The sequence below is a fragment of the Callorhinus ursinus genome, unplaced genomic scaffold (assembly GCF_003265705.2).
Source record: "Callorhinus ursinus isolate GAN/ISIS: 27379988/994484 unplaced genomic scaffold, GSC_fseal_2.0 scaffold42, whole genome shotgun sequence".
NCBI classification, from domain to species: Eukaryota; Metazoa; Chordata; class Mammalia; order Carnivora; family Otariidae; genus Callorhinus; species Callorhinus ursinus.
Window position 1 is genome coordinate 1681962 of NW_027397104.1, and position 16283 is coordinate 1698244.

The 16283-nt window shown below is 45.3% G+C and overlaps 2 protein-coding genes across 6 annotated transcripts in view; both read right to left on the reverse strand.

Moving 5' to 3' along the window:
* RUSC2 (RUN and SH3 domain containing 2) overlaps positions 1-720 on the reverse strand; it is a 71385-nt gene extending 70665 nt beyond the window's left edge. Inside the window, exons 1-2 of one of the 2 annotated variants that reach the window (XM_073881375.1) lie at positions 457-720; positions 29-263 (exon numbers count right to left, since the gene is read on the reverse strand). The gene's annotated coding sequence lies outside the window, so the exon portion shown is untranslated. The remainder of the gene's footprint in view (positions 1-28; positions 264-456) is intronic. The other variant, XM_073881376.1, reaches the window with a different exon arrangement.
* Positions 721-9939: 9219 nt separating this feature from the next.
* Positions 9940-16283, reverse strand: part of LOC112809601 (phospholipid-transporting ATPase FetA-like) — a 108679-nt gene continuing 102335 nt past the window's right edge. For 3 of the 4 annotated variants that reach the window (XM_073881386.1, XM_073881387.1, XM_073881388.1), the window contains 6 exons: positions 15570-15850; positions 14111-14194; positions 12510-12755; positions 12186-12324; positions 11058-11188; positions 9940-10961 (listed from right to left, as the gene is read on the reverse strand). In XM_073881386.1, the coding sequence (XP_073737487.1) occupies positions 10770-10961; positions 11058-11188; positions 12186-12324; positions 12510-12755; positions 14111-14194; positions 15570-15850 (1073 nt within the window). In that variant the 3' untranslated portion in view covers positions 9940-10769. The remainder of the gene's footprint in view (positions 10962-11057; positions 11189-12185; positions 12325-12509; positions 12756-14110; positions 14195-15569; positions 15851-16283) is intronic. The other variant, XM_025852938.2, reaches the window with a different exon arrangement.

Genomic DNA, 16283 nt, shown 5'->3' on the forward strand with positions numbered 1-16283 from the left:
GGCCAAAAGGGCGGAGGGCACCGAGGACCTGGTTGGGACTGGCTGTGCGGAGGCCCCCGCCACAGTCCCGGGGCTGGGTGCTCGGCGGCTGCGCTCCCCCAGGGCGGGCACAGGAGATGTGGGTACAACGATGACAGCTGGGCGCGAGTCAGTTGAGGGGTGTCACCAAAAGGACAGTTTGAGGAGACGGTTGCGGTGGATCTGAGGTGACGCCCAAAGGGATGTTTGGTCCTTGGTGCTTGAGGGTTCAGCGGATGGTAGAGCTGAAGGGTCAGGAGGAGGACAAGATGAGGTCGGTCCAGAGGGCGGGAGCGGACGGGGAGGGTGGGGATGAAGGGCCACGGACAGGGCTGAGGGGATGGGCGGGGGCACGGAGGGCCTTCTCCTAAGGGATCATTTGGAACGTGAGAGCAATGGGTCTTCCGGACCCCGCCAACCCCGAAGAGTCGTCCCTACCTCGTTTCTCGCCTCAGCGTGATCCTACGGTGCCGGCGGCGAGGGTGCCGGCGGCGGCGTCTCGCGCCCTCCTGGGGTCGCGTTGCAGCTGGGACAGGTCGGCGGCCCCCTCCCTCTCCGGCCGGTTGGTAATGTCCGGTCCCCCCTGCAGCCGCGGCGCCGATGGTCCAATCTGGGTTGCCCTCTTTGCCGCCCCTCCGGACGGCGCGTTGGTTCGGTCCTCTGGGCCGGCGGTGCTTGCCCAGCTCCCCCGCTTCTCGCTGCGATGGGTGCAGCGAGTCACGCGCAGTGCTTTCCCGCGAGGGGAGCGGCGAAGCTTCGGCCGCGGCCCCGCCTTCTGCGGCCCCTGCCCCGCCCCTTCGCCGTGGTGCGCCGCAAGCGCGGCTCCGGTCCTGGGAACCTAGGGGACCGTGGGCGCGGGCCTAATGGGTTCGAAGATAGGTGTATTAGCGCACCCACCTTCTCCCAAAGCAGCAGTTCTCAACCCTGACACCCCAGCAGAAGCTCTTAGGGAAAACAAACTCAAAATAGAGCAACAAAACCAAGGCTTGACTTAAGCAGAGACGGACTGAATCAGGATCTCTGCGATGGGAGTGTAGTGGTCATTGGGTGGCGCCCAGGCTTTGATATTTTTATTTATTTATTTTTAAAGATTTTATTTATTTGAGAGAGAGAATGAGAGACAGAGCGCATGAGAGGTAGGAGGGTGAGAAGGAGAAGCAGACTCTCCACTGAGCAGGGAGTCCGATGCGGGACTCGATCCCGGGACCTCCAGGATCATGACCTGAGCCGAAGGCAGTCGCTTAACCAACTGAGCCACCCAGGCGCCCCGGCTTTGATATTTTTAAAAAGTACGCCACGCATACCCAGGGTTAAGAAGCCCTGGTAAAACCTGGAACTGACAAAGATTCTCTCTTTTGACCAAAACTTCAGTCAGGCTCTTCTGGGTTCTCTGCTGGACTTGGCCTGACCTTGAGCTTCCTTGTAGAATCCAGTTTGAGCAAGAATCCTAAGTCCGTTTAGTGAGAATCCCCCACCGTAGGTATCTGACCACCCTCCATTTCTTACCAGCCTGGCCTGCCTTTAGCAAGAATTCTGCTGAGACCCTCTTCGCAATTGCTATCTGTGGTCTGAATGTTTGTGTCTCTCAGAAATGCACACATTGAAATACTCCCAAAGAACTGGGTGGGTGGGGATTTGGAGAAGTGATTGCCTCTTGAGGCTGGAGCCCACATGAATATTGAATTAGTGCTCTTACAGAAGAGAGCTCTCAGAGGTCCCTGTCAAATCCTACACGTTGAGGTTATAAGGGGAAGTCTGCTGCCCAGAAGGGAGCCCTCACCCAACCATGTTGGTGAAGCGGGAGAGCTAAATTCTTATCTCACGGAGTCTGAAGAATGAATCTCGTGCACAACGGAGAGTAAAGCAATAGAAGTTTATTAAGTGAAGATACAGAACACGCTGGCAAGAGGGAGAGGGGTCCTGACAGGGTTGCCAATGAGGGCCTTTAGGGTTGGTCTTTTCTAGAAAGCTAACCAGGGAACTTAAATCCTTTTAACATATCTACTGATATCACCATTGAGCAAGGACTAGTGATAACACTCAATGGCTTACTTCCTTTTTAGGATCTGGTTATTCTTTGTTGGTCACAGGTGATTATCATAAAAAAGACACCCACCCCGCATGCCTAGGGCAGGGTGGTTTGGTCCGGTTTGTTTCCTTAGCTCTGGTTTTCCCACACCTGGACATTTTTGGGATTTCTGTGAGCCTGATCACAGAGCCCGCTACCTATCTCTTCCTACCTAGCCCCGCCTGTCCCTTACTCACTGGCACTCTGATCTTGGATTTCCAGAACTGTGAGAAATAAATTTCTGTTGTTTATGAGCTGGTATTTCATTATGGCTGCCTGTGAAGACTCAAGATTTCAATTTTAAATCCACTGACCCCTACTGTGCTCCTTGGCTATAAGGGAGCAGAAGGCTAGCTGGAGACAAAGCACAAGCTGACACCCTGCAACCTCCCCCCACCACCCCACTCCTGGGTGGGACATGTGTGACATTCTTCCAGGGATCTCCCAACTAAATGTTAATACCTTGCTAGGGGGGAAAATAACCTTAACTTGACAATGGCAAGACCCCTGGTATCTTGTAGCATATGAAAGTTCTTTTGAAATCTCCCTTTTCCTTACTTGCCCCAACTTCTGAGTTTATAATCAGCCACTCCTCAAGACCCCAGGGCAGCAGCTCTTTCTGCCCACGGGTCCTGTCTTGTGCTTTAATAAACCACCATTTTGCACCAAAGACATCTCAAGAATTCTTTCTTGTTCGTCGGCTCCGCACCTCACCCCACCAAACCTCACTTATATTCCAAAACCCCATCAACCCCCACTGTCCTTGTTGGTATTTGAGTTGAGCTCAATCTCTCCCCCACTGCAAGACCCCATTGCAATGGGTCCCATACCTATTGTGATGCCCCTTAAGGTCTGTTACCATCTTTAACAAGTGTCATGAAAAATTTTTTCTCTAAGAGAACTCATGCTCTTCTTCTGGTGGCAGGTAGGATGTATGTGGGGCATTGGGAATTCTGCTGTCTCCTTCCACCCAAAGTGGGAGGAGGGCAGGCTGTCATTCAGCAAATAGTCATTAGAAGTTCACTGGTTTCCATGCTCCATGAAAGAGTTAGAGACTGAGACCCTACTACTCACAGAGTTGTTAGGTCAAAGTCAAGGAAACAGATAAATGTCATACTGTATAATGCATCCTCAGGCTTCACAGAAGTGGTGTGAGCTGAGTTTTGAAGAATGAGTGGGAGATAAAGTGTTTGGGGGAATCAGCACGTGCAAAAGAACAGAGAGGCAAAATAACTAATATGATTGAAGTGTGGGGTACCATGGAGAGAGCACAGCAGAGATGGTCAGGCATGTGATGAAGAGCCTCCTATGATATACTAAAGAGTTGGGGCTCATCCTGTAAGCCGTGGAGAGACACTGAAGGGCTTATGCAGTGGAAGGGCTGACAAATCACATTTGAATTTTAGAAATAAAATTCTGGGGGGTGAAGTGGAGAGGGCTAGGACTACCAGTAGGGAGACTAATGAAAAGCTGTATGCTTGTACAGTTAAGTGGTCCGGGGTAGGGACTTAACGCAAACTAGACCAGTTAGAATCCCTTCCCTAAGAATTTGGAACTGGGGAAGAACTACACCCTTACTCATGGCTGGACTTAAAATGGAAACTTGAGAGCCGTGATCATCTTTTACTTGCCAAATGGCTTAAGTAGCAAAGAAAACCAGTTTGCTGAGAAGGATCAATCTGTTGCAAAGAGAGGAGCCAAGTCTAGACACAAAGAGACTACTCCCCAGGTTCTTGGGTGACCTTCCAGCAGTGGGTTCCTCTTCTGAGGTTCAGCCTGATTCCTGCCTTGGGTTCACATCTTTCTATCCTTTATAGTCTCATTTTTGTCTTTGGCAAGCATAGGTTATTATTTCCTGTTATTTGTGTTAAGGAATAATTTTTAGGGCGCCTGGGTGGCTCAGATGGTTAAGCGTCTGCCTTCGGCTCAGGTCATGATCCCAGGGTCCTGGGATCAAGTCCCGCATCGGGCTCCCTGCTCCTTGGGAGCCTGCTTCTCCCTCTGCCTCTCTCTCTCTCTCTGTCTCTCATGAATAAATAAATAAAATTAAAAAAAAAAAGGAATAATTTTTAAAAAGGTAAAATCATGAGTCTTATACAAACATAAAATAAACACATATTAAAACTCACTAATTAAGTGAGGGAGCCAGTAAGATACTGGTAAGAAACTGGTTCAGATGAGGATTTGACCTTCATAAAATGTATATTTGCTAGCAGACGAAATTAATTTGCATCATCAGGAACAGGAATCATTTGCACTGTCATGGGCAGAAACATTTTGCATTATTACCAGTACTCAAACAGACCTGCACTTTAGAAATCTCACTCTAGGACGGGAAAGAGCCCAGTTAGGAGACTGTGGTAATTATGATGAGCAGTGAGAAGCTCTAAATTAGAGCAGAGACTGAGGGGTTAGAAAAGAGGAGATAGATTTAGGATATAGAATTGATAGGACTTAAAATGGAGGCCCTGCTTCCTGAAACTATGTGAACTTTTAGCTACTGTCCTCATCACTGACTTAGTTTCTCAGAGTTCTAATTTTAATTTCTGGAGAGACAGAAGCTATAGTGAGTTATATATCCACCGTTGGCCAATTGTGTCTAGGGGTAGTAGAGTCAACTGGCACCAAACATGACCACCTAAATTCACCCCTTCGTCAGGAGCTGTGTGGGAAGAGTCAGTAACCTATGAATTTGGTACCTTGATTATCAGAGAAGAAGCCACTGAGTAAATCCATAGGATCATTTGATAAACCAGTGTTTGCATCTTTGGTAGCCAAGCCATGAAGTCCTTTGATTCCACCTTCAAAATATATCCTCTATTCATCCACTTATTTCTCCACTGCTTCTATCTTAGTCCAAGACACCACCATGCCATGCCCAGACAACTCTAATTTCCTCCTAGTCTTCCTGATGTCACTTTTGCACCCCTATTGTCCATAGAGTGGCCTGAGCAATCTTTCAAACTGGCTTTAAAGCCCTCCACTGTTTTCCATCATATCTATCTAAATGCCCTTCTCTTTGCTCACCATATTTTTTCATACACACAAAACTTGCTCCTATCTTAGGGACTTTTAACTAGCTATTTACTCTGCCTACAGGGCCTTTCCATCAGGTTTTTGCAAGGCGAGATCCTTCTAGTCATTTAGGTCTCATTTCACATGCTACTTTCCTCACAGAAAGGGCTTTTCTGACTACTAACTATAAAGTAGCTCCCCCTTCCTCTTCACAGTCCCTCACTGTTAAAGTAACTTCATGGCACTTATTATCTGTATGATCTTGTTTGTTATTGTCTCTCCTACTAGAATGTAAGATCCATGATAGTAGAAACCTTTTTGATTTTTGGCTTTCACTGTATTTCCACATCTACAACAGTGCCCAGATCATGGTAGATGCTCAATAAGTATTTGTTGGGGTGGCTGGGTGGCTCGGTCGGTTGAGCGTCTGCCTTCAGCTCAGGTCATGATCCTGGAGTGCCAGGATCGAGCCCTGCGTTGGGCTCCCTGCTCGGCGGGGAGCCTGCTTCTCCCTCTCCCACTCCCCCTTCTCCCTCTCCCACTCCCCCTGCTGTGTTCCCTCTCTGTCAAATAAATAAATAAAATCTTTAAAAAAAAATTTGTTGTATGGATGGATGAATGTGATGGAGCGAGAGAGAGAGAGAGAGAGAGAGAGAGAGAAACTGGAACCTTGAAAGAATGGGATTTGTGGGATAGGGGTGACCATAAAACCGTTTTATTTTGTCTTCCACTCTTTAAATCCACTCCATGGGACTTTATACTTCATGAATTTTCTGGTCATTTTTAGGTAGCAACCAGTACTTACCAATTTGTTTTACTTTAATAATTAAAATGTCCAGATGATGAAATATTTTTTTAAACTTCAAACTTTAAAATTATGGTTTTTCTGATCTCTGAGCTTGGCCCTACTATAGGTGCCCATGTTTAGTGGGAAAAGGGGGTGAGGCTTAGTAGATGTCTATCTTTTCTCCCTTCCCCCACTTGCTAACCTTCTTTCTTTAGAGTCTGAGCAGGGTGGAAGGGGAAGAGATGAGGAAGGTTTTTTCCTTGACTAATACTACCACAGACTAGTTTTAGTGCTTGGCAGGTATCTAAATCTGACTTTCTCAAGGAGCCCTTTTGTAGGTTCTTCAGAGATTCCTTCTCTATTGGTGGAAATATTTCTCCTATGCCTAGTTACTTTTTTTTTTTTTAAAGATTTTATTTATTTGACAGAGGGAACACAAGCAGAGGGAGAGAGAGGGAGAAGCAGGTTCCTTGCTGAGGAAGGAGCCCGATGTGGGACTTGATCCCAGGACCCTGGGATCATGACCCAGGCCAAAGGCAGCCACTTAACCAACTGAGCCACCCAGGTGTCCCTATGCCTAGTTACTTTAATGTTGGTGAATTCAGCTCTAGTTGGTCACATACAACTCCTTTAGAAATCTCTAAGAATTAGGGGTGCCTGGGTGGCTCAATCGGTTGAGCATCAGAGTCTTGATTTCCTCTCGGGTCATGACCTCAGGATCATGGGATCATTGGGCTCCACGCTCCGGGGGGTTAGTTTGCTTCTCTCCCTCTCCCTCTGCCCATCTCCCTGCTTGCACGAGTCTCTCTCTAAAATAAAAACATGAATCTTTAAAAAAAAATCTCTAAGAATTAAAAAAACCCAACTTTATTGAAGTATAATTTATATACAATAAAATTCACAGATACTAACTGTATAGTTTGATGAGTTTTGACAAATATATACACCCATGTAAACACTTCCAAAATCAAGGTATAGAAAATTTACCTCATGCCTCTTCACAGGCAGTCAATCCCACCTTCAGGCAACCTTTTATCTAATCAGAAATCTCTAAGCATTTGACAGAAGATCTATTGCTTCCTTCTGCTGTGATCTCCTCAACTTTTCAGATGGTCTCTCTGACAGGATAAAGAAACCCTAACTAGGTGTGTTACACGGTCCATATGTGGTCTATGGGGAGTTCCCATGCATCCCGCTTTGTCCTGAAAAACAATGGGAGTGTAGGCCAATCTCACCACAGCCACCTCTTCTAGCTCTGCCATAAAACGGATAGCTAATTGTTCTCCTGCTTTTTAGATTTTCCAGGTATGAGTTAGGTATGCATTCTCTGTATCCTCCAAACACATTTATCGTATCAGTCTCTCCAAATAATTTCCTTAAAACCCTCTCAACTTGAACTGAACAGCAGGTGGGACTCAAAGCCCACTAGCAATTCTCTCCAAAGATCCCTTATCAATGTCTGAATTTCTGGCCCTTTTCTCAAGGTGGGTGAGGTGATTTAAAGTTGCATACTTGATTTGACACTCCCTTTTTTCAAGTCTTGTGTGGTCATCTCACCCCTCAGTTTGGAATGTGGCTTGTGCTGTCTTGGATCCTCAGCAGAGACGGAGACTTGTATCTCCCAAGATGTACATAAACCACCAGGAGAGGATACTGATTGTTCAGGAGCTTTGGGGGATACTATAGGTCCAAATTATTTTCTTACAAATGCCTTATAAGGGAGACCATGAGTGGCCATGTTTCATAAAAACAGACCTCTAAAGTATAACTGAGCACTAGATACCAAAGGATAAGACTCGTTTTGAAAGGACAGGGGTAAGAGGCAAGTTTAGGACAAATGAAAACTAGTAGATAATATTAATTTACTCATTCACTGAAAAACATTAACAATCTAAGTGCTAGTACTTAATACAATAATGAAACAAAATTCTTGTCCTCAAGGAGATCACCATGGCCTAGTAGAGAAGACAGAGAAGTAAATCACAACGAAAATAGGCATGTGAGTGATAATACATTCAAATCTTGGGAACTGAAAATAAGAGAAATGTACAAGGTGGTCTCATATAAGGAAGGTCTGGTGCAAGGAAGAGGCACCCAACTCAGAATAGGAGGTTGGGTGTCAGTGAAGCCTCCCAGAGGAATTGACCAAAGCTGAGAGTGAAGAGCAGTTAGACATTCACTAGACAAAGGAGGGAAGTTTATTCTAAGAGGACAGAATACAAAGAGCCAAAGCACAGAGGCTTCTGAAGATAATGGAATCTTTGAGGAATTACAAATAGGTTGATATGGAGAAATGTGAACATATGCATCAGAAAAGTGGTGATAAAGCTGGAGAGGTAGGTAGCACCCAGGTAGGAAAGCGACGATGCGTCATTAAAGGATTTTAAGCTGGCAAATGACATGATCTGATTTGTATTTGGAAAGGTCACTCTCTGTGGTATGGATAAAGGATTGGAAAGAAGCAGAGTCAGAGGCAGGGAGACCAAAGAGGCAGATGTTGCCATAATCTAGACAAGAAATGATGAAAGCAGTGGGACTGGGGATGAACAGTAAGGGACAGATTTGAAGACATTTCTAAGATAGCATATATGTAACTTGGTAAAGAATGGACTGGATAAGAAGAAGGAAAGGGAGGAGTCCAGAAAGACGTCCAGGTTTCTGGTTTGAGCTAGTGGGTGGTGATGCTGTTCAGGAAAGAAGAAAACCAGGCAGAGAAGCAGATATGCTTTCCTGTGTTCATTCATTCAACAGACATTTACTAAAGTCCTATTATATGCTGTGAATAGACAAGTATATCAATGGAATCAAGTATATTTCAATGCCCTGTGATTAAGTGTCACTGAGAGAGTTATGCACTGGGAAGCAAGTAAATAAATAGGACAGGTATATAAATCACACTGAGGAATTAGGGGAAGCTCTTGGAAGAGACTGCCTAATCTGATCTTTCAAAAAAAATTGAGGGGAAATTCACATAACATACAATTCACCATTTTAAAGTATACAATTCAGTGGCATTTAGTACATTCATAATGTTTTTCAACCATCACCTCTATCTAGTTCCAACTATTCTGAGTTTTGAAGGGTGCCTAGGAGTTCGCTAGATGAAGAAAGGGGTGAGGGAAAACATTTTAGGATATGAGAATAACATGTTTGATGACATGAAGACCAGAAGTGGTGTGGCTGGAGTGAATACAGATAGGGGAGTAGTGGAAGGCAAGGCTAGAGAGGGTCCAATAATAAAATGTCCAAATTTTAAGTTTATATAGAAGGCATGGAAAGCCACTAAAGAGTGCAAAGCTGGGGTTTGACATGATCAATTTTGCTATTTATAAAGATTACTCTGGAAGTAGTATTGGTGATGCTATAGATAGGGGAAAACGAGGAACATGAGTTGGGGGAGATTTTATGCAGTAATTCAGATGAGAAATGATCAAAGTCTGAACAAGAGTAGTAATAATGGAGGGAACCAAAAACAAGAAATAATAAAGAGGCAGAGTTTACATTACTTGATGACCTACTAGACATCAGACTAGAGGAAGAGTATAGGATGATTTCCATCACTGCCTTGGGTGACTGGGATGATGGTGACAGCATCCTGGGTGAAGTTTTGGGGGGAAATGATTAATACAGGTTGGTGGATTGAGTGTGAATTTCCTAGGATTCAACTAAATGAAGGATTTCAGAATCAGTTTAATAAATGGATCTGGTTCTAAGAAAGATCTAAGAGAGTTTAGAATCTTCTTTCTGTTGGTAAATGAAGTCATGCATTTGGATGAAGTCACTCAGGAAAAGCATACTAAGATAAGTAGAGAACCTAGTACTAATCTTTGGGAACCAATATTTAAGGTGTGTAAAGGGGATAAAGCTATATGGTTAAAGGATGTGGTCATACGGAGGCCAAGATAGAGTTTAGCAACAAAGGGCAGAAAAGTGCAGTGGAGCTGAAGAAGAAGAGAAAGAGGGTGGGGAAGGCAGTGGGGATCTGTGGGCCAATGATATTGCTTGGACGTTGTTGTCACTGGGATCCAACAGATCATACACATCTCTCCACTCCAAAATAAGCAATTTATTACTCCATATACCTCTCAGAAACAATTTCCCAAGTACAAACAATTTCTTCTCAAAGTAATTTTATGGAATGAAGACAAATGTTCATCAATTGTGGCTAATACCCTCTCAAGAAAAGATTTTTAAACATCCCCAGCAGTCTCCCTCTCCCAGTTCTGAAGCCTGAAAAGGTGTCAGTTCTTGGGTAAAAGGGGTCAACGAGAGGGGAAGAAGGCAAAATCTTGAGCTGTCTTATCAAGGCAGGAACCAGCTCCTCTTTTTTTTTGTTCCAGAAACTCTCCTTCAGCTTTTTATGACCAACTTTTCATAGCTGCCTCCTTCTTTTGAGACATAGGGCCAGCAAAAGACTTACCCTGAAGCCCCCAGATAAACCTGAGAAGGGTGTCTGGATGGGATATGTTTGTGTGGGGCCCTGGCAAGGTTTATGGTTGCTCTGGGTGTGGGAAACAGGGCCCAAAGTAAGATTCTTAGGTCATATATTTTTTTTCTCTTTCCCACATTGCCCCTCTTCACTCACCACTTCCATATTTGCTTGTCTGGATTAAAACTTGGAAGGGTTGATGGAAGGGAAGTCTGATGTCACTTTTTCTTGAAATGCTGCAATTCTGACAGATATCTGGAGGCTCTTTCTTTACCTTTCCTTGCCTTCCTGGGCACAACCTTCTAGGAAACGAAGAGGCTGAGCCCCTGGAGTGAGTGCAGAAGGGCAGGTTTCTGTTAGTTTCCCGGGGGCTCTAAATCCATCCTTATTCAGTTGTGTAATAAAGGGAGGAAGAGCAATGACTGATTCCTTTGGGATTTCCCTACGGGCCTCTACTTTTTAAAAGGAAAGCTGTTTTTCTTGAATACCCTGTCCTTCATTGTTTTGCCTGAAGTGATGAGGGCCCCAAAGCCCTGTTTGTGGGAGAATGCATAGGCAGAACGTCGAGAGCTTGCGTATTTCAGTTTGGTCCGGGTAGGCGGTGGCAGTGGAGGTCTCTTGCAAAGATGAATTCTGTCCATAATCTATAGTCAGAGCATGGAGGACAGGGTTTTTATCCACAGAGGCAAAGGCAAAGAGGGCCATAAATTATATCTGGGTAGATTCCTTGTTGCACTCACCTTGTCCACGTTGACAGGCCAGAATAGTGGCTTGAGAAATTGGTACCCAATCACAGGCAAAATACAGAGGACCACGCTGAGGATAATAATCAGCCACATTTGTGGCAGGTTCAGAGTGTTCCTGGCCACACCTGTAAACAATGAGGTGGGAGAGGGCGGCTGAACCAGAGCCTAGAGGAAGGGGACTGTCATCCAGAACTTAGATACCTCTCCATTCCAAAGAAGGAAATTATTGTTTTGGAGACCATTAAGTTTCCTAATAATATAAATGCAGGGGCACCTGGGTGGCTCAGGTGGCTGAGTGTCTGCCTTCGGCTCAGGTCCTGATCCCGGGGTCCTGGGATCGAGCCCCACATTGGGCTCCTGGCTCAGCGGGGAGCCTGCTTCTCCCTCTCCCTCGTCTCGCCCCCTGCTCATGCTCTCTCTCTCTCTGTATCTCTGTGTCTCAAATGAATAAATAAAATCTTAAAAAAAAAATAAGTGCAGAATTACAGTGAGGTCCTTTGTACCACTAAAGTCACGGGGAATTCACATGTCTCTAAAGGCTGGGCTGGGCAGGAGAGTGGGGGTAGGTTATAGGAATCCTGGAACATTGGCCTGGACACAAAAATGGGAGACAGGGTTTTGGAGGGGAAAAATGAGTGCCTTGATGAGAGGTGAGAGGCAGCTACACCTATTACCTGTCCTCTCTGTATTTTGTTCCCATCAAAGTAGAATGAAAGGTAGGGAAATTAATACGGGAGACAATAAGGCAGTATGCCACAGTAGAAAGGATACTGGACTGGGAACCAGGAGAGCTAGATTTGAGTAATTTAATTTTTAAAAACCTTCAGTCTCTAAAATGGTGCTAATAATTCTTGCCCTTTCTACCTCATAGGATGCTTGTAAAGATTAAGTTAGATAAGAAATTTGAAAATATCTTAGAAAATCTAATGGGTAAAATATTTCCCTAGCTAGATTTTGAGTCCTTTTAGGGCAGAGACCATGTCTTATTCCTATCTATATTCACAGAGCCTAGTACATAGTAATAACTGCTCAGTGAACATTTATTAAACAAATGTACTTGGTTCACACTTCCCAACCCTATCCCCCACCTCCTTGCCACACACTGGGTGGGCATAGCCTTACCTAGGAATTGGAAGACGTTGGGGAACATTAGGCACAAGCCATCACTGTACAGGAAGATTAAGATGCAAAAGTAGAAACCCAGGCTGCCCCAGGTGAAGATGTGGCTTATCACCGTCCAGTAGGTTGTATCCAGGGCAATCTGAAAAGCACTCTCTTATGTGCAATACTCTACAACCTGGGACATATCAGCCACCTCCCTTCTCCAGTCCGCAGTGGAGAATGATCCCTTCCTGCTTTCCCTCCCACCTTCTTTCCCTTTCTTCCAGACAGGCTCCCCAACCAATCCTCCCTCACCATCCCCTCCCTCCACTCCCCCAGCCACACCTGCATTGTGACCACGGACAGCAAGGCGGTCTGAACTATCAGGGAGAAGGACTGGTAGTCGGAGATCTCTTTCCCATCACTGCGCACTGAGTTGTGCATGGACCTCATAGGGATAAAGAACAGCACGAAGGAACTATAGATCCCATGCACTAAACACTTCACAAATTCCTTCTTGTTGAAATAGAGGTTGTGCTGGCCTGGATCATACAGCTCTGGGAAGCGAAGACTCCACGTTTCATTCACATCCTGGAAGTACCAGAGGGTAAGGAGGAAGGCTCAGGGTCTCTCCATAGAAGGTCCCATCTCCATCAGAGTAGAAGTTTTTCTCCTCACTGCATCTGCTGACAGGCTGCCTAGGAGCTTCCTCATGGATTACTTGAGAAGTGGAACCAGAGAACAGAGCAGTGACCACAGACCCTTCCTGAAGTCCTATACTCAAGGCAAGGGATCTAGGTAGTGGAAGAAAGCTAGGAGAAGGTCAAGGTGGTGGTAAGGACCTAGAAGCAGATAGGATAGGGGAGATGGGGGCTAATTAGGGTTGGTTGGAGGTAGCTGGAAGGGAGGATGGGAGCTTGGGATGGGGTGCAGTTGGTACATGAGTCCCCAGTTTTAAGTGTTCCTTTAGTTGAATATTTTTTTGTGTCAAAAGCCAATAAAAGGAGAGGGGAAGCCAATGGGGACCAGCTAGTCACATGGAGGTTTCCATGTTCTGTGATGCTCTTCCCATTCCCATAGCTACCGGTGAACTCAGGTGACAGGATTTCTCTATGTGAATGCCACTGGATCATCTTCATCTCCTAAATCTGAAACTTGGGATAACAAAGCTTGGGGCTTGTTTTTGAGAGGCTGTGGATCCCTAGAATTAGCCAACTGAAGCTTCATAGGACACAATTCATCTCTCTTGTTGCTCTGTGGCTAGCAGCTACCTTGTGGAGAATTTTACTTCCTACCCTGATGGAGACCAGGAACCATGATCCCATGATGTCCTCTTTCAGCTATTTTATTCTTCTTTGGAGGCTTCTTTTCTATTTATTGTGCCCAAGACTAGAGGTTGGGATAGAAGAGGAGGGAGAGGTATGGTACTAGGATCCCCAATGCCCAGGAAATTTCTGACAGGGACAAATGATATCCCATAGGCTGACTCCCTATGACTCAAAATATTATACCCACATTCCCATGCCTTGGCATTCAGGACTCTCAACGAGGCCACCCTGCATTGGCTTATCATCTCTATATGGGTCTCTCCTTTCTTGAAGCCCCTTGCTTTACCTAGTCTTTCTCCAATAACTCTATTTCCTTTCGCTACCTTTCATGCACACTCAATTTACTATAAAGCACAATTTCTATGTTTCTCTCTACAAAAACAAAATTGACACAGGAAAACTTGGATTTCTAAAACTGATGATTATTCTCTGTAAAGGAAAATTCTTTACTTTATCCATGATACCTCTCCAGGTGATGAGCTCCCTTCCTTGTTCTAGACATTATTCCATTTACAGCTGACTTAGTAGAACTCAGCTCTTGTCCTCCCCACTCTTGGGAATACTCCTCAAGGGCCCAGGGGCTTTAGCCCTGACTAAGAGGCTTGCTGCTGGTCTTACCTGATCAAACAGACTCAAGCCCAGGACAGGGAGGGAGGTGTAGACCAGGTTGTAGAAAGTGATAAACCAGGTATCATAAACAGTCTAGGAGAGTACCAAGGAGATTTCTTAGATTCCTCTCTTTTCTAAAGCCCCAGCTCTACCTCCCAGGTTCAATAGAGGTCCTTCTGGCCCCCACCTACCCATCACTACACTAACCTAGGGCAGGATTTGGATTTCAGAAATCTGACAGAGAAGGCTGACCCCCATCTCTATTTGGTCCTACTCTAGTTAGAACCCTGGGTCCCAGGCTGGGGCAAGGCCACATCAAGCTTGTTTGTGACCAACCCTACAAGGTTGATTTGGACCAACCCTACATGACCTGCACTGCCCATCCTTGCACAGAAAAGATCCAGAGTGCCTGCTAGGGAATGCTAGCTGTACCCCTGCACTCTCAGGCATGTAAGCCTCTGGGTTCTTTTATCTGATTTATGGCATTCAGTAGCTTCTATAACATGGACACTTTCTAACATTGGTAAGTAGAATAGACTCAATGACCCTTTCCTAGCTAGGTGCTCCATCCTGGGGTCCAAAGAGGGCTCCTTTACTAGCCACAAGGGGTCAGCAAAACACACACATATGCATACACCTCTCACAAACTAAAATGGCTTTGTTACACACTGTGGGTATACAAGTCTACTACTTTCCGCTGAACAGTCTGTTTCCCCCAGAGCCCAAGGCCACAAAAGTAGTAGGTATTTCCCAACATAATCATTCCTGAGGTGGTCTTTCTTGGGAATCTGAGAACCCTGAAAAACTTCTCATAGGAAAAGGGATTCCTCGTAGAACATCAAAATCCAGGTGCCACTTTTCCCCACTACTGTCGGGGAGATTTCATACTCAAATGTGGAATTAATTCATTAGAGCAACAACAGTGTATGTTTGGGGCAGGGAGAAGGGGTGTCGGGGTGGGGAAGTAGAAGTAAGGGAAGCTGTGTCTGAAGTATGGCTACAGGTGAACACCATAGCTAGCCTGTCTGGCAAGACTCAGAGGCCCCTTGAGGCTTAGCCTGTTCCATAAAAATTGTTTTGGATGCTAAAAATACCTCCCAGATCCAAGCATTTTCCCATATTATTTATGTTTGGAAACTAGGTCTCCATGTCAGGTAAAAGGTGAAAATATCTTACGGGAGAGTTTTGGAGGTAGGAGTCAAGTCCAAGTCAGAGCCAAGCCAGAAAAGTTAGGGTTTGGAAATCTAAGGTTAAATGTAAGGTTAGGAGATGGGATCAGCATGGGTGAGGACCTTTATGCTTAACTGACTGAGCAACCCAGGTGCCCCCATGTGAGGAGCTTTATGGATGGATGGCAATATGTCATACATTGGTCTCTAGAAAAGAAAAAGGGTCTGAGATGGCTGAAGTGGGGGTGAGTAAAGAAGACCCAGCTGACCAGAGTGGGGAATACCACCTGATCTCCTACCTGTGCAGAGAACCCACTGAAGAAGGCATACCAGAAGTGCACCAGGGTGAAGGCAAAGTTTTTGTAAAAGAAGTAGCTGAGGAACTTGCAAATGCGATTATAGGACCAGCGGCCATGGACCAAGAGTAGACGCTGAAGATAGTGGAACTGGGAGAAGGCGTAGTCACTGTTGAGCATGGCCTGCATTCCCTCCTGGCCGCTGATGCCAACCCCAATGTGGGCAGCTGCAAAGAAATCCCAGAAGCTTCTCAACCATAGAGCTTGTCTGTTGGGCTCCCAGCCTGGGAAGTGTAAAAGAAAGGCTGAGATCATGTTGTATAAATTATTTTACATTGGAAAACACCACCCAGCTCAAAATGGCACACACTAAGTGGAGCCTTTTCTCTGTAGTGGATTGCCCTTTTCCTTAGTGGATTGTCAGAAAACAGCTCCTTCATCTGCACTTTGTTTTGGATGCTGCCATTCAGGAATGCCTGTCATGGCTAGTACTAGAAAGCTCTCCTGGATGGTCTTTGTACCTACTATAGCCATCTAGGCTCTTTCCTGCTCTCTAGATGCTGAGGTAAAGATTTCTTGTTATCTTTTGAAGCCACTTACATCAATTAAAGATGCAGGATGGATGTCAATCTAAATTAATATTTAATTACCAAAGTTTATCTAAAGAGCTAAAATCCAACTGTTAGGAGGAAATAAGTGATGTACATACTTTGTTAG